The 27,363-nt window shown below is 37.5% G+C and overlaps 1 protein-coding gene across 2 annotated transcripts; it reads right to left on the bottom strand.

The window, feature by feature from the left end:
- Positions 1-944: 944 nt before the first annotated feature.
- FAM114A2 (family with sequence similarity 114 member A2) lies at positions 945-27,358 on the bottom strand. 2 transcript variants are annotated; one of them, XM_037156903.2, is made up of 14 exons: positions 27,301-27,358; positions 23,528-23,772; positions 23,101-23,200; positions 22,564-22,656; positions 16,723-16,814; positions 15,192-15,326; positions 14,293-14,451; positions 13,562-13,685; positions 9,311-9,390; positions 6,264-6,386; positions 5,642-5,781; positions 3,775-3,847; positions 3,274-3,327; positions 945-1,449 (listed from the first exon to the last, which is right to left on the bottom strand). In XM_037156903.2, the coding sequence occupies exons 2-14, from the start codon at positions 23,756-23,758 to the stop codon at positions 1,348-1,350; spliced, it is 1,506 nt and encodes a 501-aa protein (XP_037012798.2). In that variant the 5' UTR covers positions 23,759-23,772; positions 27,301-27,358; the 3' UTR covers positions 945-1,347. The 2 variants fall into 2 exon arrangements, with proteins under 2 accessions (XP_037012798.2, XP_037012797.2); XM_037156902.2 differs by having other exon boundaries at positions 27,280-27,352.
- Positions 27,359-27,363: the final 5 nt, after the last annotated feature.

Genomic DNA, 27,363 nt, shown 5'->3' with positions numbered 1-27,363 from the left:
ACACAGAGACAGTCTTGATATCAGTCTTTGTTATGGTTTTGCGATTTCTTTGGTCTAAGAAAGATATCAGGGCTCATATTTAAACAAATAAAGGAATCAATTAAAACAATTATCTCATTTTATTTAAAGATTTTAGCAGATGAATGGTAGAACTCACAAAAGTTCTCTAAATCATTAAAAATCACAAAGTTGAACAACTTTCTAAAAAAGAAAATGCCAAAATAACTTGTAGAATATACTTGTTTAACACCCTTTTACTCTCTTAAATTATCAAAGAGAACAAAAAGGAGGCTGAAGACCTAAAAGATAAAGTTGTATTTATAAACATGCTGAAGAATACATTAAAACAAAAAGAATGAAGAAAAATATACCATACCCAACAGGTCGAATCCTGTTACAAATGAACATCATTTCTACAGGACTCTACAGTCCACCTCAACAACATTCGAAGAGCCAAAACCCGATTACTAAAAGTGCTTCCACACTCCTTGGAGCTGGCTCTTACAGAATTTATCTTGCACACGGGACATGCATGGAAAACATCCTGCAGAGACTCAGAACGCATGCGAACATAACACTGTTTCTCTAAATGGCACTATTGGTCTTGAATCAGTTGAGTAGAGGTCAACTACAACTTGGAGCTTGTCACCTTGGGGTGGGAGAGCAATCTGAAGCCAAAGGGCACATTGCTATTGCTATAGTTAATTCGTGGGGCTACAAGTATACTCAATAACTTTTCTTCAATGCCAACTATCTGCTGAGAATTAAAGAGCAGATGAAACTTTCTAACCAATTCCAAGAATTTGTGTAATAAAGGGTAATCATCACAGAGTTTATATATGCTCGGTTTCTTAAAGCCATCGATTTTATTAAAGAAAGAAAGTGCATGACATTAACAGATCAAGCACATGAATTCCAGGTTAAATTAAGTACTTTTTCTCTTGCTTAATAACCAATCATATCCATGGGCTACAAAATCGTATCCTTAACAAAATCATTAGTGTTCTGCACAATCAAAGACAAGACCAATATTTTTTCCTGAATGTCCCACTCACCTTTACCTAGAGATAATATTTTTGAACATTCTTTAAAAAGTTTATTTCAAATAATTTCTTAATTATAACGACTGGGGAGAGCAGTGTGAGAATCTGAATACGTCAGCCAAACAGTGAAGGCAACGAACTTCCTGTGAAACTACCCTGCCTGAATTTTTACATGCTAACATAACTCTCCTCCCTCGGTTCTGCAAGGGTACCCAAAACAGAAGGGCACTTCTCGGCCATCACAAGTCTCAGGTCAGTCTTCTCTGTTCTTCAATGTTCTGACAAAGACTTCTGGCCCTGCAGCTCATTCCTCTGGCAACTCAGTCTTGTTCTCAATGAGTGAGATCTCCAGCACAGGTAAGAGGAGCTGAAAGGCATCCTGAATATAAGAAGCACTATTTGATGCCTGTTGGGAATGGAAAAGAAAAAGAAAAAAGCAGTCACTTCAAAAATATACCATAAGACAGCAATGACAGCAACAACAAAGATTAATTTTTATAAATCTAACTGAACTTGAAGCCTGGCAAATAAGGGTAGACTTAACCATTTCAGTAAAGATACAAAGGAAAAGAATAATCTAACTCTTAAGATGGCATGAAAGCACCAAAAAAAAAAAAAGTCAGCGTTTTGTCCAACTCGTCTATCAGAAATAATAGCCATTCTTTGGCATCCTGCTCAAACCTGGCAATCAAAGCTTATTTATTCCTTGATTGAATGCAAAGATCCTGTCACAGCATTTTAGTCAATTACTCAAAGAGGATTTCACAAGCCTATAAAACCTACACCAATAAGATTTCCAGCTCATTGCGATAATTCCTCTTTTATGGACTTACAATCAGTGAACATGAGATAGGTGCTCACAAATATAAACAGGAATACGGCTTTCGAAGATGATACAGTGTAGATATATTTCTGTCCAGTACAACAAATTTATGTATAACAAGCCTTATGAAATCATGCTCAGATTTTGTCAGACTTCTTTTATATCTGACAAATTCTGATTTTCCAAAAGAATAACAACAAAGTTCATTACATTAAGATAAAACATATACTTGTAAGGACATATGTTTCAAATCTGTAAGCAAGAACAACTAACTCACAATAGCAACAGAGAACCCATATCAAGTGAGTTTACCTGTTTTGAGTTTACCAATGGCAAGTACTCCTACTATTAATCTTCAGCAAGACATCCGATATCAAATTTTCAAGCCAAACCAGACCTCAGAGACTCTCCAGTTAAATTTCTCATTTTGTAAATAAAGAAAATGAGATTGCCAAGAAGATAAATAAATGCCTGGTGTCTAGTCATACAGCAAAAACCAGGGAAGACCTGCCAGGGCTGGGCTCCTGGTCCTCAAACTTCTCTCACCTACACTGCTCTGCCATCCACTAAATCACAAACTTACTTTAAAAAAGGTTGTTTAGTCGATCAGAATAATCCCTCTGACTGTTCAAGGTAAATTGTGCAGTTAAAAAAATTAAAGGTGTTTCATTGATGGTGACTTTAAAATAATTTAAAACTAAAGTAACAGTCCAAAAGCAAAAAAAAAAAAGTCTTTTTCAATTCATATTAACCAATTATCAAATATATTTTCTCCCCACCCCCAGACTTACATACATGTTTTAAACAAATCATCAAACATCTAAATTGTTCACACAATTAATTTATAAGATAGAGTTCTTAAAACATGGACTCCAGAAAGTGTCACCCATAGAAGCAATATAATCCATCGTGGGTCCTCTTGAACACCCCCTTTTCATGGATTTAAACAACCCACCTCCTCCTATCTAATGGACTAAGGATTATGTAATCGCGGTTACCCCTTTGACAAAACAAAGTAAATTTCTTGGCAAGAAAATGACAAACTACTTTGTTTCATTTTAATACATCTCTCATAAACCATAGTTCTTTAAGAAGCAATGCTTCCCCGTTTTTAGTTTTCAGCCCTTCATATTTACCCACTGAGAGTTGTCCATTAACTGCCAAGTACAAGTACGAAGTAATGATAGCTTATAGTACTTTTTCCTGTGTACTTTACCCAGCAGCTTCATCTTTTATATTTTGTAATTAATGAGGAGGGAATATTTATCAGATACATACCATTTCGGTCCTATATGCATTAATATGGCTAACCTACCAATCTCATTAAAAAAAACAAAAAAGCCAAAAAATAAAGACTTAAGAAGACTTAATACAAAATGCCCAGACTTAAAAACAATTACTACTAACCTCTAGAAATACTGCAGTAATTAACGGATTAAGGATGTCTGCCTTTTCTTTGACCTAGAATAAAGGGTGAAGTGGTAAATACTCACAGCAGATTAAAAAACAGGGTATGATCCCACTTTGAAGCTTGTGTTATGTTAAGTGAAGATTATGTTAAGTGAAGAAACCACATACAAAATACTATATATTGTATGATCCCATTAATATTAAATATCCAGAACAGACAAATCCATTGATGGGAAGTAGATTAGTGTTTCTTAGGGATAGAAGAATATGAGGGAAAGGGAATGACTGGTAATGGTATGAAGTTTTCTGGGAAATGATGAAAATAGTCTAAAATTAATTATGGCAATGGTTGCACAATTCTATAAATATATTATAAAACCACTGAATTGTCCACTTGACATGGGCAAATGTTATGGCATGTAAACTGTATCTTAATAAAGGTGTTTTGAAAAACGAAGCGAAACAGACAGTCGCCCCCCGGCAGGCGGGAACCCTCACCCCAGCAGCTGTTAGGCAGGTGGTCAGCTCTTTAGACAGAGTGGACAGCTCTCTACACAGCACAACTGTCACCCTAGAAAAGAAAGGAGAAATGTCAGGAGGGTTCCTTTTTCACTTTTCCTTCTCTCTGTCTTTTAATAAGCTATATTTAACAGCTGACACAAGAAAACAAATCACTCCTAGAACTAAATGTGAAAGAAGAAAGCTTTCAAAGGGAGTAAATACGCCTAAGTCAGCTGCCTACCATATTTGGGGACCCATGTGAGTAAGCATTCACGCAACAGGAAGAGGAGGTTCTCTCCTTGAAAAACACTTTTCTACAAAATCCTCTAGAAAGTAATCTACTTTTAAGTTAAATCAAAGAAAATAAAATACATTTTAAAGAGACAAGATGATGCTTAAAAGATCCTACATTCCATTTAGAAATATAGATAAAATATGCATTCATTCAACAAATATTTTTTGAAAGTCTTCTTTGTGCCTGACTCTAAGTCCTGGGAATGGATCAGTAAACAAGCAAAGTCCCAATTTTCATGGCTTCTAACCCACTTGCTAATTAAGGGAAAGACTATATATGTATATATAGATGGATGGAGGTGTGTATGTGTTTATACACACACATATATACTGTACATATAAACATATATATAAACATACACACACCCATACATCCATATATACATACACACACACACATACACTAGGTGGTGATATGAGCTAAGAAAATAAAGCAAGCGAAGGATTAGAAAACAGCAGAAGACACCAGTTTGGACTAGGTGATGAAAGGAAGCAGCACCGAGTGGAAGCCTGCATTCAGTGAGAAAGTGAGTCATGACTGGATGAGCATTCCAAGCAGAAGAAATAGCCATTTTTCCCCAGAGCAGGTTGCTCTGGGGTTCTGAGTCCCCCATCCTCAGGGTGTGCAAGACGAAGCCAGGCCTCTCTTGGTGGGATGTTACAGAGGGGCATCCAAACTGCAGGTGAAAGAGAGGCCTGGAGGACATCGAAGGCCCCTCCCAACTGCAGCAGGCCGGACACTCTCACACATCTTTTCAGTGGAAATTCTCATTATTCAATTAAGAGATTTATTTAAAAAGTAGTAGCTCTTCTTTTCCCTGCTTTGACTACATAAATTCCATTATTTGACTTATTTATTTATTATTTTTAGACAGAGGGGGAGTGGTTGCCTCTCACATGCCCCCCACCAGGAACATGGTGCCTGCAACCCAGGCATGTGCCCTGACTTGGAATCAAACCAACGACCCCTTTGATTCACAGGCCGGCACTCAATCCACTGAGCCACACCAGCCAGGGATATTTTTGAAATTTTTGTTAAATCACCAAAATAGTGGGGAAAAAAAGGGTTTAACTCCTAGTCTGCATAACCTGGGCAGATTACTTCTCTTAAGTCTGTACTTCTTCACATTTAAAGCTTTACTGATCATCTAGGGTTGTTATAAAAATTGGAAATGATACATATAAATGCCTTAGCATGGTGCCTGGCATATACTTAGCACTTAGTAACTTAATTATACAGAATTGAGATTCTTAGAACTGTTTTCTGCTTTTATTTATATAAAATCCTATTCCTACTAAAGCTAATAATCTGAGAAGAACTAATTTTTAAAGTAAAAAGTAGTTAATAAAAAGGGAAGAATTATAATGTAGACTTAATGGCTCAGTAAAAAGAAATACCATACTTGGCTACATACTAACTAAAACCCAAAATAAGCAAACATCTAATATGTGAATGATACAGTGTGAATAGTGGTGCATTTTATTGACAAGTAAAGTTTCTAAAATTTTGAAAATAAGCCGAGAAAACTTTCAGCAATCTGTAACATTTAGAGGGATACTGAGTACTCACTGGGAAAGGGTTCTGCTTCTTTCCATAGCTGTCACTTCCTGCTTCCCCCCATGCAGAACCAGAGCTGCTGTTTTGTGAAACAGTTCAATTGAGCAGGCAGTCAGTTCTGCTAGGCTCCGAATTGCAAATGCATGGATATCCTGGGTGGCAAAGAAAAGCATAGCATAGGTTTCTTTTTTTTTTAATCTTGGAGGAAATGACACCACCTTTTTTCTTTCATACTTAAAAGATTCAGTGTCTGGAAACCCTTCAGTGAACCTCTTCTTCTTCCACAGTAGTCATGTAACTACATCTTGACTCACAGCTGCAAAAACAGAGGCTGTCCTGAAGTCAGGTGTGAAATGGGACTAAGTTTTCGCCAAAAGATTTAAAGCGTCTTGTGGCAGCTTCTGGAAAGCCTCAGGACACCACGCATGTACCCTTCGTCTCTTTTTCTTTACTCCTTCCTTCCACCCTACAGTCGGGAACTAAGATGACGTAATCTTGGAAGACAAGTTAGAAATCATGGCTGGCAGAGCAACAAAATGCAGAGTGCTTTAGGTCCCTGACAGCAATACCCTCACATCCCAAAACTTTAACAAGGAAAAAAAATAAAAACAAAAACCTTAATTGCTTTGGTTACCTCTATTGAATTTTTAGTGATTTGTTCAGTTTTTTCTCCTTCCAACTGTTTTTCTCTTTCTTCCTTCTCTTCTAATGGCTTCTCCAGAGATGTCCTGATCCATTCATAGGCTGTATTTCTTGCCTGAATAGAAGAAATGATTACTATTTATCAACAAATCAATTCAGCTCACCAAGATTACTGTGCACTGACCAAGAACATGTCGGCATCATGAAAGCTGATGCTCGTGTTTATAACATCTGGCTTTTCAGTACTTAACTTACTAGATCTCTCTCCAACACTTAACACTGCTGTCCTTAGCATGGTGCCTGGCATATACTAAAAACTGAGCTATAACTTACATACAGTACAGTGCACAAATCTTCAGAGCACAACTCAAGAACTGTTTACATGTGCACATGGCTATGCATCTGTGACCTAGATCAAGATAAAGAAACATTTCCATCATCCTAGCAGGTCCCCCAAACCCCTTCCTAGTGAAAACTGCTCAAAGGGAGTATTCCTCGCCCTACCCAAAAGTAACCACCCTCCTGTCTCACTATAAATTAATTTTACCTCTCTTAAAATGCATGTTAAATGGAATTGTAAGTACGTTCTAATTTGTGTCTGGTTTCTTATGCACAACATGCTACCTGTTAGATTTATCCACACAATTGTTGCATCAGCAGCAGTTCATGCTTATTTACTGCTGTGTGTATTTCATTTTATACGCACACTACAATTTACCCATTCTGATGATGGACCTATGGGACCTTCCCATATAAAACGTACAAAATTTGAATTGCCTTTCTCTCCCAAAGTTTTGGAACAAACATATCAGTCACCCAAGCCAACATACGTGAGCCACCCAAATTCTTTCCTTCCCAGTCAGTCACCAAGATGGTCTGATTTTACTCTACATACTTCTCCAGTCAGCCCCTCCTCTTTCTCTCTATTACTGCTTAAATTCAGATCCAATTTGGGGCAACAGCCCTCTGATTGGTCTCCCTGCTTCTGATCTGGTTCTTCTTAAATCCATCTTCCACAGTGCTACCAGTGATTCTACATAAGCCCAGAGTTGATCATTCCTTTTCCCTTCGACAAACATTCCTCATCAAGTAGATCACATTCTTTCACATGATTTAAAACCCTGTATCTCCAGCTTCATCTCTTACCACTTTCCCCTTGATGATCCAGTACTAACGGCCTATAACATGTCTGCTCTTTGTTCACCTATCCTCTTGGTCCAGAATGTCCTTCCCATTTTTTTTCCTCCTAAATCAGGATAGCTCTTAATTTTATTTTTTTTGTAATTTAATCTTTATTGTATTTTTTCCATTACTATTTAGTAACTTTACACCCTCCTCCCCACAGCAATCACCACATTGTTGTCCACGTCCATGAGTCCTTTTTCCTTTTTGCTCAGTCCCTCCACTCAAACATCATCTCTTCCAGGTAACATTCAAGGGCCTTCCAGGAGACTGGCCATCTAAACAACTCCTCCTTGTATGGCCACGGTCCTCTGAGTATACCTTCATTAGTACTTACTAAAACACACAGACATTTACTACGGGACTACCTCCTTAACAAACTACATTGTTAGAGAATAGCGGCAGAGTGTCAGTTGGATATGCACACGTGGTGCCTGGCACACTGCAGAGAACAGGTACTCTTTTTACCACAGGCTCTATGTGGTACGGGTGGGGTTGCTTCCATCCTCTGGCTCCAAGGGCTGACAAACCATTCAGGTTTAGCTACTAACAATATTAATCCCCAGCCCAGTGATTATTAGTTCATGGAAGAAAGAGTGACCTAAGCCAGGTGAGTGGGCATCGGCCCAAGGACATCTGATAAAATCACTGCGAAAGGGGAATCTTTCTGTTGCAGTTACTCAACGGGAAAAAGTTACCCCGAGGCTTTCAGTAGTCACCTTACAAACATGTGGAAAGGCTTCCCTAGGAATGAAGCCAAACGAGAAAGCAGGTCAAGACATGGAGTCGGGCAGGCTTCTGGTGGACAGCCATGCCTAAAGCCAGTCTTGCCCCTTGATTTTAGATTTGAGCTAACAAATGCGCCTTTTTTCTTAAGCCAGTCTGACTTGAATTTCTGTCATTTGCAACTTAGAGAGTCCTGGTTTCCTAAGGAAATGTTTATTGTAATTAAATGAAGGCATCCACTTAAGTAACTTATAGACAGAATGTGTTCAGAGATGTAACCAGGCAACAGGCATCCAGAGAAGACTGAGAATATTTTAGCTGAGAACTGAAGGGAGCACAGTTTTTATTACAGATATAGCATTGGGGCTGAGCCTTTAAGGTGGGGCTACCAGCCGTCCCTGGCTAGGAAGCAATGGATACCTGATGTTAACTGGTCCCAAAATGTTTCTGGAGATCGAGAGAGTAGGGTGAAGAGGCAGCAAGCAGCCCAAAATCCAGTTAATAGTGTCCCGTTAGCTGACACTGGCATATAAACTATGTGGGTGCTGCTCTGGAAACAAGTTTTGCCTGAAGTCCCTCAGAGTCCAGATGTGTAAAGACAGCTCAGGAACCACCATCTACGACCAAGGCCTAGGCCATGGGACTCTCTTATTTCCACAAGCTAAATGGTCATTACCTGAGTCCTTGGGCTCTAGGAAATAGCAACCTCTAGCTTCCTAAGGGCTAGGGCCACAATCCTGAAATGTTCTCTGAAACATTCAGAGCACTGCCAAAAGTTAAAACCTCAACAGAGGCTGGCCCGTTGGTATCATGAAGGCTGGTGAGCACTGCCAACTTTAGCTAACCAACTCTGTGACCTAATTTAAACTTTCAGACAACCAAAGCACTCCAAATAAAAACAGGTGAGGATGGCACAGGTGTGTGTTCAGGGAAATGGGAGGGGGTGCGAAAGTGAGTTCAGCAAGCTAACCTGTGAGAGCAGGAAGCAGGCAGGAGGTATGAAACTCAGAATATACCCTCGATTTTGGTGACATCCTTGCCAGGTATTTACAGTCTTACCTTCTTTATCCACTGAATCCATGCAAGTAAAAAATGAAAAAGAAAGAAAATCACCAAGAAGTAATCACTTACCCTGGCAAGTTTCTCTGGTTTGGAGGAGACATGAAGCTGGGAAAACAGCTCTGTTATCTCTTTGGTAAAGTCTTCATCCCCTAAAAAAAAGAAAAGTCCAATAAAAACACTGTAGATAGATGGGTGAGTGAGGATCATGGGGACAGGAAGGGTGGGATGAGAAGACGACAAGAAGAGGAATGGTAGTAGCAGTAGTATTAATAGCAGTATAATAGCAGTAACTATGAGCACAGTGTCTTCGTGCCTATAGAATTCTGATAAATATATCAATGAATTCTTGCAATGGCCTTATAAAAAGTGTGTCATTATCCCATTTTTGAGGTGAAGAAACTAGACCTTGAAGACATTAATTTATTTCCCATAAATCTCATAACAAATTAGGAGTCAAATTTTGGCCTTTCTACCCCCAGCTCAAATCCTGTGCTCTGTGTATTACATCCCAGAAGTATAAAGGGACAACTAGTGCAGGCAGAGTCCTAAGCAAGTACTATGCATGTGCTTCCAAGGAAGTGTCCCAGTATAAATCCTAAATTGGACCCCAAAAATTAGTACAAGTTTAGTTAGGAGAATGGAAAGAGTTTCAAATATAGAAAACAAGTACAAAGATCCAAGGTGAAAAAAAGCATGGTTAGACATTTAATATGGCTGGGAGTGTCTTTTTTTTTTTAAGATTTTATTTATTTACTTTTAGACAGAGGGGAAGGGTGGGAGAAAGAGAGGGAAACTTCAGTGTGTGGTTGCATCTGGCGCACCTCCTACTGAGAACCTTGACTGCATGTGCCCTGACTAGGAACCAAAGCAGCACCACCCTTTGGTTCGCAGGCCAGCATTCAATCCACTGAGCCACACCACCCAGGGCTTGGGAATGTCTTAATATAAAAGAAAGGACAAGGGTAAAGTGAAGCTAGGTAATACAAGGCCTTAAAACCATGCTGAGGAACTCAAACTTTTAATTAAGCAAATGAGGAGCCACTGAATGATTTTAAACATAGACAGATATGTCCTATTTAAATTTTAGAAAGGTCAACTTTGGCTCCTGGGGGAGAGGGGCAGATTGAAAGGGGAGCAGGAAGGGAGGCAAGAAAGCTAAGGTGATAATCTAGAATGCAGGTGAAAAGTAATGGTGGGTAAAAAGAAAGAGGAAAGAAACTCTGGAATGTTGAAAGGATAGTAAGGAGGCTGTTGGAATAGGCCTGGTGGAAGATGATGGGGAACATGGAATACTCGTATTATGGAAATGTACATGTAAACAGGTGAGTCAAGATCAAAAACAATCAACACACACAAACAAATGGCAAAAAACTATCTTTTCCACTCTTCCATCTAAATCCTATCCAATATCCCCTTTGAAGCTCCGCCCAAGGCTTCTCTGTACTACAGAATGCATAGAGAACTCACACACGGAAATCTTCTACCACTAACAATCCATATGAGTCTTTCCTAGGCACCAGCTCATGGTTTATCAGAGACAATTACTACTGCTTCATAGCAGCTTTTTCTTCAAAATCCTTAGGGAAAAAATTCTATCTTGGCTCTCTCGCCATCTGCCATTTTTTTTGTCCTTCTCTTGGCAGTTAAAGCAGAGAAGTCAAAGGCTTAGTGATCCTGGGTATAATGGTTTTGGGAAAAGCTAACCTCACTAAATGATACTACCATAACTGATAGAACTCACAGAAGCAACTCCTGATCATATCTGTCTCAAAGTATGAAACCAGATTCTTAGGCAGGCATTTTGTTTTCCCAGCTAAGCTCAAAATTATGTGAGTGCAAGGGATGAATCTGAATCCACACTAGGATACATGCACCCAAAGGAGTTCACAAAATAATCCAATAGAGTACAGGGGGAAAAATATAAAACTTTAATTTATAGACATTTGTCTCATTCTTTTAGAAATTCTATTTTAGGGCATACTTTAGAATGTAAACAATATACTATTATAGTATTACATGTGTATAATTTAGAAATATTCAAATATGGCTACATTAGATCTAAGCGCTCAAAAAACTCTTACTGCTAAGGGTTGATGAAAAAATGTTTGGAGACCATTGTCTTGTATTCCCCCATAGACCTGAGCATAAAAAGCAACTGTTGCACTAGAATAAAAAAGTATGTAAGGATGGAAAGGAGGCAGGGCCAGTACTTTAGAGGGACTCAGGAGACAGGCTAACATCTCCCTAAACAGGATGTCTCCTTCCAAAGCAAAATGATCAGCTGTGTAAAACAGGGGCGAGGGCTATAGGCTGACCGCTATAAAGATAACCAGCATCACCAGAACCAGCTTCTGTGGTTTTCTCTCCCCTCTGCTACCACCACTTCTTTTTTTATCCACTTCACTGAGACGCAGTTAAATGCCAAGGCTGCATTCCCAACCCAAATCACTGGGAGGGCTGTAGGAACAGGGCATGCAGCCTCCACTGCCAGTTCTGCAGAGTCCTTATCTCTGGCAAATGAACTGAAGAGAAAAATATCACAGAACACAAACTGATCTGTTTCAAATCTCCCTCAGAGTTCTCTGAATGGTATTTAAAGATCGAGACTTCTGATTACTATGCAAAGCCAGATGTTGACTAAGTTGAACAAATACTGTTAATGGCACTATGTACAAACAACTTAAGTTTATAAATAACTAGGGATTGTCATTAGGAACACTAAAAAAACTTAAGCAAATCAAAATTAATTTATGGGTTTCCTGCTAAGTGAGACTTTTAAAATGCAGATCTTTATGTACTGGGTCCAGCAAAAATAATGCCCCTTTTTAATTAAAAAATCTCTTATTATAAAATCATAAGCATGTAATTCTATAATGTGACAATATCAGCACTAATGACATTTTAGGTATATGTTCAAATTAAAACTATAACTTATTGCACCCAATTATTACCCTCCCAACCTCTTCTTGAGGAGAAGCCGCCTTACTTCTCCGGGACCCTGTATTTACTTATGCCATCCCAATAATGAAAATAACAGCCATCATTTGTTGAGTGTTTATTGTGTAGCACAAATTATGTATAATATTTCACTTATTCCTTATAACAATCTGAGAAGACAGCATCCTCTTCTCATAGTTGAGGTAACGGAAACTCAGTGTTAAGTAACTTCCCAATGTTGCATGACTTAGTAAATGGTAGATCTTGACTTTGAACCCAGGTCTAAGCCCAGCTTTCACCCACCATGCTTGAGGTATTGCCTTCTCAATACCACGAGACTGTTTCAAATGCTTACTTTCAAAAACCATTTATCAGGATTCTTGACATAGAGTTAAGATGTCATTTAGCAAAAATGTTATATAACCAACCAGTCTGACTTCCTAGAACACAGCGCAGAACACAAATGGGAATAAAAAAGAAAAATGCATTTGAGTCCAGAATCCACACATTCAACTCTACTTCCTTCTCTCACAAGAAAGATCCTAAGAGTATCACTCAAAGCATTCTGCTTTTAACACATGACTTAAATGAGTTATCTGGTTTTCCACTCATAACAGATTAGAAATAGAAATGAGGGTTAGGAAGAGAATCAGGAGCAAGCTCAATGATAGTGAAGAGAATGTTAAAATGGGCAGATAAATGCACAGAAGGAAATAACAATGCACAATTTTAAAAAAACAATTAGAGACATTTCCAGAAGTACAGCAGTTTATGAGAATTTAACCTAGCAGATCTGAAACCTTTTGGTCCCCTTTACACTCTTAAAACTTTCTCAGAGCCCCTAAGACTTTTTTAATGTATGTTATATATTAAACCAACATTCATCATTTTAAAAATTAAAACTAAAATGTTTGAAGTATTCATTAAAATAACAATAAAACCACACTACTCATTAACACAAATAATATACCTTAAAAAATAATTAACATACTTTTTAAGAATATTATATTTTCCGAAAAAGGAAAATTTCGGTGATACAAGTGCCACGTTTTAGATCTTTGCAAACCTCTTTAATGTTTAATTTAAAGACAGGTCTTTAGATCTTTTTTACATCCAGTCTGTTACAATGTGTTGTTATGTGGAGAAGCCACAGAGTCTGGGGCAGAGAGTTGTGGCGGGCAGACACACACATAAGGCCAGCTGCTCACAACAATGTCTAGTCGGGGGGCAAGGCTGCGGAGAATCTGCATGAAACTTCTGAACGGAAAAAGTAAAATCAGGCTTGTGTAATCAGAGAGAAAGCAATTTATTTTAAGGGCAATATAATGCATTTAAACACACTACACACAGCCTTCCCACTCACATGCTGGGTTTTCCTATTACCTTTTTTCTCTTCCTCCTCTTCCTCAGAGAACTCTTCTAGAGAAAATGCTTCTTTCAGTTGATCCAATTCAAGTTTTAGAGTCTCTAATTCTTCTCCACTTAGAGAATTAAGGATAGATTTCACCTGAATCAATATAACATAAAATAATAAGTTGTAGGAATATAAAAGATGAAAAACATTCTCAAATGAAGAAGAGGCTATAGATCAAATTAAAATCAAATTATGAGCTCACTAGCCAACACACACTCTATTCCTTAAGAACCTTAATACAAGCTGGTCATTACAGAAAGGTAGAATCTGTACTTCCAAAAATAATATAAGACAGAAATGTCTGCAAATTATTAGTGTTTAACAATGGCTTAGAAATTAGGGGGAACATAAAAGTCTTGAATTAATTAAAAGCTAACAGTTAACTGTATCCAAATTGGCAGCTTAAGCCAAAAAAAAAAAAAAAAAAAAAGATCAAGGTGAAGAAAACATAACAAATGTGCTACTAAGACTTTTGTTAATTTCTCCTTTTTGTTTAAATTTAGAGAAATAGCACTTGACTCATTCTGTTTCTAGCAATTAGTTCAAACATTAGTTGTTAGTTTGTTTCTCAGAGTACTTCGTTTCACAGTATTCTCAGAGTCTCAAGGCTCCACCTGAAATTTCATCTTCTAACTACAAAAAAGAAAAGAAACTATTAAAAGACTATTCCAGTTGAAATTTCTGGTTTAGTTAGAATTACCTTTACTTCACTTTCGCGGGAAAGCATCTCCAGAGCTTCCAGATGTGAAAGGCCTTGAAATTCATCAAAGAGTAGCCCATAATGAGTTTTCTTGTCCGTTTCCATAGTAACCTCATTGGTGGTCCACTGCTCTTCTTTCTCCTTCGCCTCTCGTAAAACCTGAAAGAGAGAGAGAAGCATTACCCTGCAACAAGTAATGAGAGCTCAAGGGTGAGTTTTGAGAGTCCAGGGAAGCGAAGCTGAGATGGGTAACAGTATAAACCTACTACCCTTTCCTTCTTGGCATTGCGACTCAAATCTACTAGACTTAGGAGCTGCAGGGGAAAAATGATCACACATAATTTGATTCCAGACAGGGTACATAAACCCAAGGAACCAGGTGTTTCTCTGAAAGTATTTAAATATTAATCTAATACACAACTCTGAAAGGAGTTGGCATCTTATACTGCACTGACAGGAGGCTCCTGCCGGAAGGAAAGGCAGAGGAAAAAAAACAAGGGAGTTTTCTAACCTCCAGAGCTCTCCCACCTCTCTTATCCACACCGAAAAAAAAACTTTTTAAGCCTTAATTTAAAAGTTATTTAAAACTTCCCTAAAGGAAATGCTAACAACATCCCAAGTTACAACAGGCAAAAATACAGATCAATATAAAAACAGGGCCCCGGCTGGTGTGGTTCAGTGGATTGGGTGACAGCCTATGAACCAAAGGCTCACGGGTTCCATTCCCAGTCAGGGCAAATGTCTGGGTTGCAGGCCAGGCCTCCAGTAGGGGGCATGCGAGAAACAACCACACACTGATGCTTCTCTCCCTCTCCTTCTCCCTATCTTTCCCTCTCTAAAAACAAATAAATAATTTTTAAACAGCCCAGAAAGAAGAAGCAAACAGGTCAAGACAGTACCTGAGACAGTGTAGAATTCCGGTTCATTAGATCCTTGGTTCTTTTAAATCCAGGATCTCCTTCTGCTATTACATCCATTGTCTTTTTCCCAATGAATTCCAAGGCATCCAAACCCCCACTGATAACGGTCTTTCCCTAGGAAACACATGCAATCTCATGACAATAATACTGAAAAAAGACACCTGCATGTTTTGACTATATAAAATAATGGCTTACAATACCAAGTACAGGCAAGAATATAAAGCAACTGAAACAACGATACACTGCTTGTGAGAATATAACTTGGTGTAACCACTTTGAAAAACTGTCATCATCTACTACAACTAAACCTATGAATGTCCTGTGACCCAGCAATTCCGCACATGGTTACACACTCAGTAGATGTTTACACAGAGGTTCATCAAAAGACATACAAGAATGCTCACAGCAGCCTTTCTGTAAAAAAGCTAAAAACTAGAAATTACCCCAATACTCACCAACTGTAGAATGAATAAATATCACAGTCACACAACGAACACAGCAAAGAATACAGATATGTCACACAAATTTCACCATGGATAAGTCATACAAACATAATGTTGAGTGAAAGAAGCCAGATACAACAGCATACATTCTGTACGATTCCATTCATGTACACAGTTTAAAAGCAGGCAAAATTAATCTACGATGGTAGATATCAGGACTATGGTGATCTTGACAGGCAAGAGCAGAAGGCATGGGTGACAGGGAGCCAGGCTAGGGGCCATCTGACATACCACCACGTTGCTTGTTAGTCTCAGTGTGTTCACATCATGAAAATTCAAACTGAACACTTAGGACTTCACTTGTCTGTAAATGTGTTATACTTCAATAAAAAGTTAAAATTTGAAAGTACTAGCTATCTACACTCATATCGGAAATATACGTATATTACCCTTTAAAAAATGTTTCTAGTTGCCCTGGCTGGTGTAGCTCAGTGGATTGAGCACGGGCCTGCGAACCAGACAATCATGGTTTGATTCCCAGTCAGGGCACATGCCTGGACTGCAGGCCGGTTCCCTGCACCCAGTTCTCAGCAGGGGACGCACAAAAGGCAACCATACATTGATGTTTCTCCTCCTCTCTCCTTCCCTTCCCCTCTAAAGATAAAAGAATTAAAATTAAATAAATAAGTAAATAAAATATCCTAAAAAAAATGTTTCTAGTCATATATAGTTTTACAAGTATCCATCATATATAATACTTAACCTTTGCCTAAAAGATGCAGTTATGAGAAAAATGTTTTCTTAAAGCAGTTTTCTATGTCCACCAAAGTAAAAACCCTTAGTCCATAAAATATTATGTACACTGCCTGTTACGTTTCACCTCCTGTTCCTCCCTTTAAAGAATGTTTCCAAGTAGTTCTCACTCTATCCCTAAGAGCAAAGTAACTGATCTTCAGTGATTTGGAATGCCATAAGAGTAATTAGTCCCATGGCTTTTCAAGGAAGAAGGAGGGACAGAAACCCCAGTGTCACGGAAGGGAGGAGGACACCTTGCACTTTATACTCACTGTGCTCTGAACAGCAGTCGAGATGGTCGAGAATACACCAAACGGTCCAATCACTGGGGAGGAGTTTTCATTCTCTTTGGCATTTGTCTCCCCTACAGGAGGGAGGAGATATATAGACACAAAGAGATGGCTCACAAATAGTTTTACTTTGTTAGCACCTAGGTAATTTTTTTAAAAACTAGACCTTACTTCCCACATATAAGGTATTAGCCTTTTTTGTTTTATTAAACTATTTGCCTGTTTTAAAATAAAAGGTAAAATAGCTTTTTCCATTTTCATTTCAGAAATAAAATTCAGTCTTTTGGACAAACGAGATATATATATATATATATATATATATATATATATATGGCTATTTACCTTTTATTTTAAAATTGGCATATATATATATATATATATATATATATATATATATCACAACAGGTTTATATATCTTAAAGCAGTTTTCTGTGTCCACCAAAGTAAAAACCCTTAGTCCATAAAATATTATGTACACTGCCTCCCAACCGTTGAAAATACGGTTCTATTTACACAATCTTCTGAACAAAGTAAACTAGAGAGTCAGCAAGCTGAGATCAGTGACTGTCAAGAACTGAGAGTAGATGGACACAACGGAAGTTTTGGAGAATAATGAAAACATTCTTGTATCTTGATTGCCTATATATAGAAAATACTCATTATCTGTATAATCACAATGGACAGTGATTACAGTGTAAACAGGACTGTATGTCTGTCAAAACATGTAAAACTATATACTTAAGAAGAGTAAACTTTACCGTCTGTAAATTACAGCTCAGTAAACATGACTTTTTCAAATCTAGTCTATTTTAAATTTTATCCTAGGAAGGCTGAAGCACCTGGAATTTGCAAGTCGGAGTATGGAGAGGTAAGGAGATCCAGGAACCTACACAAGAGTGTTCCTGATTCTTCATCTAAATACTAAGCTATTTATACACTGACAGACTCCATGATACTAGACAAAAACTACTATGGAGCTATAAACTAAACAACACCCAAAGCTCACGCCAGGTTACATGACATCTGACTTCTGACCAATCACAGTTTAACTAGAGAGGCCTAGTTAAACGCCATGGAACTAGGTAGAGACTTCAGACAGATCAGAGGCCTTAGTAGTAGGGCTAAACTAGCACTTAAGAGTAATGGCTGCTTCAGATTCACCCTAAAGAAACTTAAAAATAAGTCTTAAAAGGATCAGTGTAAGCTACAAATATATAACTTAACAAATATCTTAGCCAAACAAAACTCATACCCTTTAAAAGATGACAAAATCTACTCAACAATGTAATACTCGTGATGTCCAGCATCCAGATGAATAAATGGTCAATAGAAACAGACTCAAATAACAGAGATAAGCTGTGCCTAATTTATAAATTAAACTTTATTGTATTAATTCAAAAATTAATAAAAAATAACAGATGATAAGAATTAGTAGACAAGGATACTAAAATATGTACATAAGGAAGTGAGAAGTGGAAGATATAAAAAAGAAACAAATAGAATTTCTAGAGTTGAAAATACAATATCTGAAAATAAAAAGTCATTGAATGGACTTAACAGCATTAGACACAACAAAAGAAAACAGCAGTGAACTTGAAGACAACTATAAAAAACTATCAACAATGAAGCGCAGAGAAAAAAGGCTTAAATTGTGGGACAATCACTGTCTTAAGAAATGTGTATATGGGATACTAGCGGGAAAAACCTGGGGACAGAAAAATTATGGGAGCAATGGCCAAACATTTCCAAATCTGATTCTATCTCATAAATCCATGAAGTCTGATGAATCTATAGCAGAATAAACACCAAAAAATGGTCATTATGGTGGTGGTATGTCATTAGAATCAAAACTGCTGAGTGAGGAGCAGTGATAAAAAGAAATTGTAGAAGCAGCCAGTTCCCAACAGAGAGAATGTAAGCCAGAACACAGTTAGATGCCACTTTTAAAGTGATGAAAGGGGGAAAAAATGTCATCCTGGAATTCTAGCCTTAAAAATGGAAGGATAAACTAAATAAATCCTTAAAAATATAAACAAAAACATTTTCAAACAGCTCCAAGCAGTGTGGCTCAGATGGTTGGGTATCATTCAGCAAAGCAAAAGGCTGCCAGTTCGATTCCAAGTCAGAAAACATGGCTGGTTTACAGGTACGGCCCCTCACTGGGGCACACATGAGAGGAAACCAGTCAATGTTTCTCTCACATGTCAATGTTTCTCTTCCTCTCTTTCTCCCTCCCTTCCCCCTCTCTAAAAATAAATAAATAAATAAGTGAATATCTTGAGAATTTTTTTCAAACAAAATCTGAGAGAACTCACTGTCAACAAATCTGCACTAATAAGAAATGTAAAGGAAATTCTTAAAGCTGAAGAGAAATGGAATCAGCTGGTGAACAAAAGAATGGTGAACAGAAACGGTAATTATGTGGATAAATATACAAGACTCCCCTGCACATTCTTAAACATACATGGAGTATAAATGGGGGAAAAGGTTTTCCTTTTTTTTCCCTCTTCAAAGAATGTTATTTAGACAGTAATCTGCCAAATTGCATCTCAAGTTTATCTGAGAGTACCCTGTGACTCAGCAATTCCAGGTTTAGAATTTTCTATTAAAAACTAATTGCAAAAAGACATAAGTATGAGAATATTATACTTAATTGTGCATAATGCTTCAAAAAGTGATTATATATTCAATATACACCTACATATATGGAATTCCCTACAGCTATTAAAAATGATGTTGGCATGTTACTGACACAGAACATGATGGATTTTTAAAAAGGTAGGTCATTTCTAAAAGTAGATACAATTACAGTTTTCTAAATGTGCTTACTCACATTCACAAAAAAAATTTGGAATGACCTGCCAAATGTTACTTCTGGATAGAATCTGATTTTTTCACTTACCTGCTTGTAACTTTCTTTTTTTTTAACTAAGTTTTTTTATAATGAACATTGCTATTTTCAAAGTTTTTTTAAAGTGATTTTCTTGATGAACTAAAATTTCTAGCACATGTAACCCACTCTTCAGGCTTGTCTCTCCTTTACCCCTACACAAATCCTGGGTTTCTCTCTTCCCCAGATACCTTCATGCCCTCTTGCTTTTTTAATTTTTTATACATGCTGTTCCCTTAACCTCAAAATTCCTGCACCACAGCTTCTCCATCTGTCAAAACCATACCCATTCTCAAGATCCAACTCAAATATTTTCCTTCATGAAAATGTAAGTTAATTGCTCAAAGTTTCCAGTCCTTTGCTTGAACCTCAACCACATCTGGCTTCACTTGATTTGTGCTCTGGTTAGTTCTTTCAACAATGGGTTTATCCATTAGATTCAAAATGAAAAACCTCTCTATTTCTTTCATTTCATTTTACCCCTGAAGTACAGACCTTGTTTGGTTTGTTCACTGATATCTCCACAGCACTTAAAATAGTGCCTCACAGGAGTAGACACTCAATAAATTTTTGCTGAATAAATTAGTAGGTTCAACTGAGCTCAGAAAAATAATCTTCCTACCATAGTTTTGATGCCTGAAGATAATGTTTAATTACACCAGGAAGGGAAATGAGCATTTGATGCAAATGCAAGCATAATACATGCTTTATTCCTTAACCCACTAGTGTACTCATTTCTCATATTCTGCCAGTTTTAGAAATGGCAAAGGACTGTGGAGTTAAAAAGCATAAAAGAATAAAGATAGGACACTTGAAGGGTAAACTCTTAACAAATAGTGTGAATCCCAGGTTACACCACCTATTTCTTATTTCCTTGATTACTCGTCTTTCCTGTCATTATCAGGTATATTCAACCACAGTCTTTGGATCAAACACTCCACCCACCCTGTCCCATCCCTAAAAGATGACTGAATGATTTCCACTGGTGGCCTCTGGTTTACCATCAAAATCCTGAAAAGAAACTTCCCAGCTACAACACCCTTAAGCAGAGGAATTAACCCCCCTCCTCAGGAATTTTAGTTCTCTTTATCACTTTAACTCTGTAAAAAACTCATTATCAGCCTTGGCTGGTATGGCTCAGTGGACTGAGTGCTAGCCTGTGAACCAAAGGGTTGCCAGTTCAATTCCCAGTTAGGGCACATGCCTGGGCTGGCCGTAGGGTGCCTGTAAGAGGCAACCACACATTGATGTTTCTCTCCTTCTCTTTCTCCCTACCTCTCTCTAAAAATAAATTAAATTAAATTTCAAAAACTCACTATTAAACTAAAATCTAAGTACATGTAACTTCCCATAGTAATAGTTCTCTTTTTATGAGCCACAAATAATAAACCTGTTCTCCAGAGTAGTCTTCAGACACATAAGAAGAGTCAATCTATTCTCCCAATCTCCCCTTTCCAGATTTCCAGATTCAATATCCATGATGCCTTCAACTTTCTCTCGTAAAACAGTACTTCTATTGGCTCACTTTTTTCAAGATTCACTCCAGTTCTTTTTTTCCCCCCACTCCAATTTTTCAATGCCCTTCTTAAAACATGGCTTGTGTGGTACACTTTTAGGTCTTGTGAAAGACACTGCAGTTATCCGAAGCCATTTCTAATCTCCTTTTCCTTTCCTGCCAAGCCTACCTCCTGATATGGAGATTTATTATTATGACCAAAACTCACTCTCCCAGCACCTCTTGCTGCTACAGCAAGAACACAAGATCCTGTTATAGCCAATGAAATCTGAGAAATATGCCAGGGGCTGCTGGGAAAACTTTTCCTCTTCAAAGGAAGGATAAACGGCATCCACTAACTTCCTGACTTTGAGCACAAATGTATTAGAACACTGTACTTGGAGCTGCAGTATTATCTGGCATCCACAAAGAGACAAGGAAAATTGCAGAAAATCCAATGCACAACTCTGCCATCAATGAGCCACTAACTCTGGAACAGCCTATTTCTGAAGTTCTCGTGAGAAAAATAAACTGACGTTTGGTCACATATTCTGTTCCTTGCAACCAAAGTAGCCTGATGCAGATATCACTAACAACACTGTTGCCAACTCATTCGTGTGGTCCTTTACGGTCATGTTATATAATGGGATCTTGTCTTGTAACCAGAGTTGACCTTGCAAGGGCACGTGACCCAAGCTTAGGTTAATATAATTCTCTCTCCTGGGAATTAAAAAATGGAAATAACTGATACCAAACAGTACCTGATGGGTACTTACATTAGGACTCAATATAAAGCTGGAGCAGGAGGACAACAAGCAGAGAAAGTCAGTGATTAGAAAGAAAAATGACAGAGATGAGCAGAGAAAAGCAAGAATGGGAGATAATAAAGCCCCTGAGGTATGAAGAAGCAAACTCAGGCCCTGAAAAAGCTTTCTATTTTATGATGCACGGCCTTCTTGATCCCTGGTTATAACTCTGTTCTTTAGGCTTAAAAGTTTTCTACTTGATCAAGGCAGGCCTCTAAAATTACATTTCACCTTCATAAAAGTCCAAGCACAAAAATACACCCCCAAAATTAACACATTAAAATATTTTTTTGTAGTATGATAGTTTCGAATTCAGCTCTTACTAAACTCTAATTGTGGCAAGCAATATAATGGCCAATTTTTACATTCTACATTCATGGCCTTATTTATTTAAGGTTTATAAAAATCCTTTGAAATATATATCATCCCATTTCACAGATGAAAAAAGTGAAGTGATACATGAGTGGTGAAATGACATAGACTTCTATCAGCCAAAGATTCCAACTGCCCTTTCTTACCAGTCCTCTATCATGCCCTGAATATCGGACACTCAATAATTTTCTACTAAAAAATGAGGTCAACCTTTCCATTTTGATACATAATTCTAGGTCTTCATGTTTCCATATACTGACCTGTTGCATATTGGACCTCACTTGAAATTTCACTGGGAGGAGGGATTCCAAGGGAAATCTCTGCCTTCTCAATGACATTTGTAATACCTTGTCCTAACGAGAAAAACGGTAACATTTTATATTTCAATATTTTATATTTTATATTTTATAAAATATTTTATAAAATATTTTATATTTTAATATTACTTGCTATTAGTCACTAAATCTAAACAAACCAAAAGTCAAACCCATGAATTTTTAATTTCATTGTAGCCACAGAAACATGTTATTTTTGAGCTTACATAATTTTGGAAAATGTATCCTTACCAAAAGAAAAAAAAATAATTCATTGTCACCAAAGAATAGTTTTATATTAACAAGTCCTAAACATCAACTTTGCAAGGAGAAAATGCTGCAAATTCTAGTGGCTGTAATACTCATTACTAATGCATCCTCAAACAATCAAGTAAACATAAAACAGAAATTAATAAAATCACTTTTAACACAGATCTACAGCAAAATACACATAAAAATTAATAAAATAGCTGACGACCTTACCTACTGTGGCTACTGTAGCGGAGGCTGAAGAAAGCAAGGACTTGCCCCAGCTGCCCCAATAACCCCATCCAGTCTGGGGTACATCTTTGGAAACAGTCTCCTATTTTTCCCAGTATCCAGAAAAACAAAAGGCAAAAGAAAATGTAAAAATTAGAGGAAAATAAGAGTCTATACACAAAGCATCTAATTACTGGCCAAAAGTATGAGCAAACAAATACATATTATTTGGCTAAAGAAATATATTGTTACATTGACAGATATATGTAACCTGCATGTAAGCACCACACAGCAAAGACAATTACTCAGTTACAAAACTGAGAATATTGTTTTATGGTTATAAAAAAAGGTATAATCCTAAATTGACATTGATTCCAAATTATTTTTAACCCTATCATTTTTTAATCTCAATTTTTAACAGACACTCTACTTTGCCTGCAGCCTGTGGTGCTTGAATAGGAAGAACTTCTGAAGTTTCAAGGTCACTGGAAGGTTTGGATTCTGGTCTCTTTCTAGTAGAAACTACAGGTTCTGGTTTACTCTCTGGCTTGATACTTTGGTCAACAGACTCAGAATTCTTGGCTGGCTCAGAGTTCCCATCTTCAAGGCTGGGGACTGCTTCAGTTGTCACTGGAGTCTCAATATCATCTTTATCCGACATGATTAGATCATCACCTGGTAAAATAAAGGCCCAAGAAAAAACTAACTATATAGGCTTTTTTGCGTAAGTTATTTTTAAACTTTTATTTTGGGATCACCACAGACTCACATGCAAGTTTAAGAAATAATAGAGAAATCTGACATACCCTTCACTCAGTTTCCCCCAATGGTAACAATTTGTATAATTATAGTATAATATAACAAACAGGATATTGATAATCTGCCAACCTTACTCAGATTTCAACAGTTCATTTTGTGCATGTGTAATCAGTTCTACAAAAAGTTATCATATATATATTTCTGTGATCATCACCAGTCAGGATACAGAAACGTTTAATCACAAGGATCCCTTGGGTTATTCTTTTATAGCTGCATCTCATCCTCCTCCTATCTTATGACAACCACTAGTCTGTTCATCTCTATAATTTTGTCATTTCAAGATGTTTTATAAATGCAATCATAGAGTATGTAACTTTTTGAGATCAACTTTTTTCACTTAGTATAGGACCCTCAAGATCCATCGAAGTTGTTGTGCTAACAGCTTCTCCTTTTTATTGCTGAGTAGTATTATTCCTTGATATGGTTGTATCTGTTTGTTTCACCATTTAACTGTTGAAGAATATCAGAGCTGTTCCAGTTTGGGACTATTACAAATAAAACAGATATGAATATTCATGGACAACTGTTCATGAAAACGTAAGCTTTCATTTCTCTGGAACAAATGACCAAGAGCACCATCACCAGTACTTATTCAAATTTTTAAGAAACTGTCATACTCTTTTCCAAAATAGCATTCTCACCAGCAATGTATTAGTGATCAAGTTTCTCTACACTCTTACCAGCATTTGGTAGTATTATTTTTTACTTGACCCATTCTGATAGGTGTGTAATATCTCACTGTGGCTTTAAGTTGCATTTCTCCAGTTGCTAATAGTACTGAACATCTTTTCATGTGCTCATTTGCCACCTGTACATATTCTTCAGTGAAATATTTATTTGTATCTTTTGCTCATTTTCTAATTGGATTTTATCTTTTAATGTGAAATTTCGAGCTCCTTTTATATTCTACATTCAAGTCTTTTGTCAGATATGTGGTTTGCAAATATTTCACCCCAGTTTGTAGTTTATATTTTCATCCTCTTTAATGCATCTTTCACAAAGCAAAATGTTTTAATTTCAATGAGGTCCAATTTATCAATTTTTCCTTTTATACTGACATTTTAAAAAATGTTTTTAGTCATTAATCATTCCATCATATATGATTTACATCAGACCAGCAACTGAATAGCAATGTTAACCAATTAAATTCTTTCCAGAAGTATAGCTGTTTCACAATTAAAGCCAAGATACTATCGGTGTTTTTACAAAGAGCTGATGTTAGTTTGCAGGACACCCAAATTTTCACCAGAGAAGAAATATATGTATTCCATACATACATACATATACACACAATGGGACCTTATGTATGTATAAGCACAGATTTTGTACTACTATATACTAAGTGCAGAATTAGACATAATCCATGCCATAAAAATATTTCTAATGCACTATAAAAGAGAGATGTGTTAACAATTAAGGCACCTTGGAAGGAGTTCTATAAATGAGGTATACACAAAATGCTGAAATATAGAGAGAGAAGCCTGCTAGAAATAAGGAATAATATTCATGGACAACATGTCTGAAATAAACATAGAATACTGGCCACAAACAAGGATTTTTAAATGTCAAAACCAACCTGCAGATGGTTTTATTTGACCTGCACAGGGCTTAAACCTTTTTTAATATTAATTGCTAACATCTAAAACTCAAACTTCGTTTACAAATAATCTCCACCCAAATCAACCTGTTTATAGCCCCTACAAGCATCTGACCTTGCAACACCTGCTTTAAAGAGCACTCAGGATTTTGACAGATGAAGACGTCGATGAGAGAGTTCGAGGGTGTGAAACAGCACATGGGAAAGCTCAAAGGCCTGAGGTCTGACAGTATGGAATAGGGACAGACGTCAGCAGTGGCAAATATGGCAGGGAGGAGAATGGTGGGAAAGCACAAGCTAGAAAGATTTTTATAACACCATGGGCCCTAGGTCATATGGCTATATGATATATATACTTTATAATTCCCAAAACACATAGGAAAAAATAATCTAGATACAATTATCTGTAGACATATAAACCAAGTCTGTAATACTCCTTCATTCATTCATTCCCTTACAAACATTTGTTGAGTACCTACTAGGTACCAAGCTCTGGAGACTGAGAAATAAAGATACAATCTCTGCCCCACTTACTTCAAGCACCTAAAAGGAAAGACTACACCGTTCTGGCATGAAATTTAATTAATATTTTATGTAGTTGAATATGTACTTTTTAACTATATTTTTCACTCTCCTTATGCTCTCTCCAAACACACAGTAATACATATATATATATATACATTTAAACACAGCATATTACACATAGTATATATACACTATGTAATTTCTATAATCTTATAAAAGGCTGGAAGGGCACACTGTAACACACTAAACACTGGTTATCACTATTCTTTCATTTGTGTAATAAAGACTTAATGAACATCTAGAATGTGCTAGACTTTTGAGCTAGGTGGGAAGAGTTTTTGTCGTGCTGGCTGTTTATTCCTTATTAGATGGCTTGCACCACCCCTATTCTCAATGGGTTCATAATCTAGCAGGAAAGGTGGGGAGAGGAATAAATACCAAGTACATGGATTGGCACTACTTAATGCTTTTGTAAGTTTTCCAAGTATTCTGTAATAAGTGTGTTATTTTCCTAATTGGAGGAGAAAGACTCCAAGAACTGGGACCTTACAAGCAAAACTAAATGGCTGAGTCATTTTTTAAAAAGGAAAAATGTATACACTTGACACACACACACACACACACACACACACACCCATCCCCACTCCCATTTTCTTGTAGAACTTCCAGCCACACAGCTACCAGAATGGAAAGAGATTTAGTTTAGTAACCAAGAGCTCGGGCTCTGGAGTTAGAGCGACTTCCTGCCGACTCTGTACTGCAGTAATTGTGAGGCAGTTTCTTCACCCATCTGCGAATCCGTTTCCTCGTTTGCAAAATGCTACCAGGAATAGTGCCATAATAGCTATTTGGCAAGGTTCATATAAACATTCAATGGCACGATGTACTTGAGGGGCTTGGAGCAGAGGCTGGGTCAGCTACTGACAGTACTTGTGGTTGTTCACATGATTAATATCGCTATTAATAAGCTGTCTCTAGAGGGACAATATGCGCTCTCACGTCTTCCCAGACACAAAAACAAGTCTAGTGTAAATAAGCACAAAGTTGACAACGTCTAGCCCAAGACCAGTTTTCCTAATACAAATGTAGCGCTTCACAAACCAAAGCGCTTCCGCAGCCTCAGCGTCCGGCCGCGAGGCATCCGCCGCCTAGCCCCACACCGCTTCATCTCCCTCCCCCGCCGCGGAGAGGCGGCTCCGGAACCCCGCACCCAACCAGCCTCCTCCCTGGAAGCCCCGCACCTAGCCTGCTGCTGCCCGCACCGCCGCCACTGTTGCCGACGAGCTGCTCCTATTACCCCGGAAGTATTCTTTCCGCGCAGAGTA

This window comes from Artibeus jamaicensis, unplaced genomic scaffold (assembly GCF_021234435.1).
Source record: "Artibeus jamaicensis isolate MK-2021 breed Jamaican fruit bat unplaced genomic scaffold, CSHL_Jam_final contig_432, whole genome shotgun sequence".
Lineage (NCBI taxonomy): Eukaryota > Metazoa > Chordata > Mammalia > Chiroptera > Phyllostomidae > Artibeus > Artibeus jamaicensis.
Note: the sequence above shows the minus strand (reverse complement) of the source record. Positions and strands in the feature narration are given on the sequence as shown.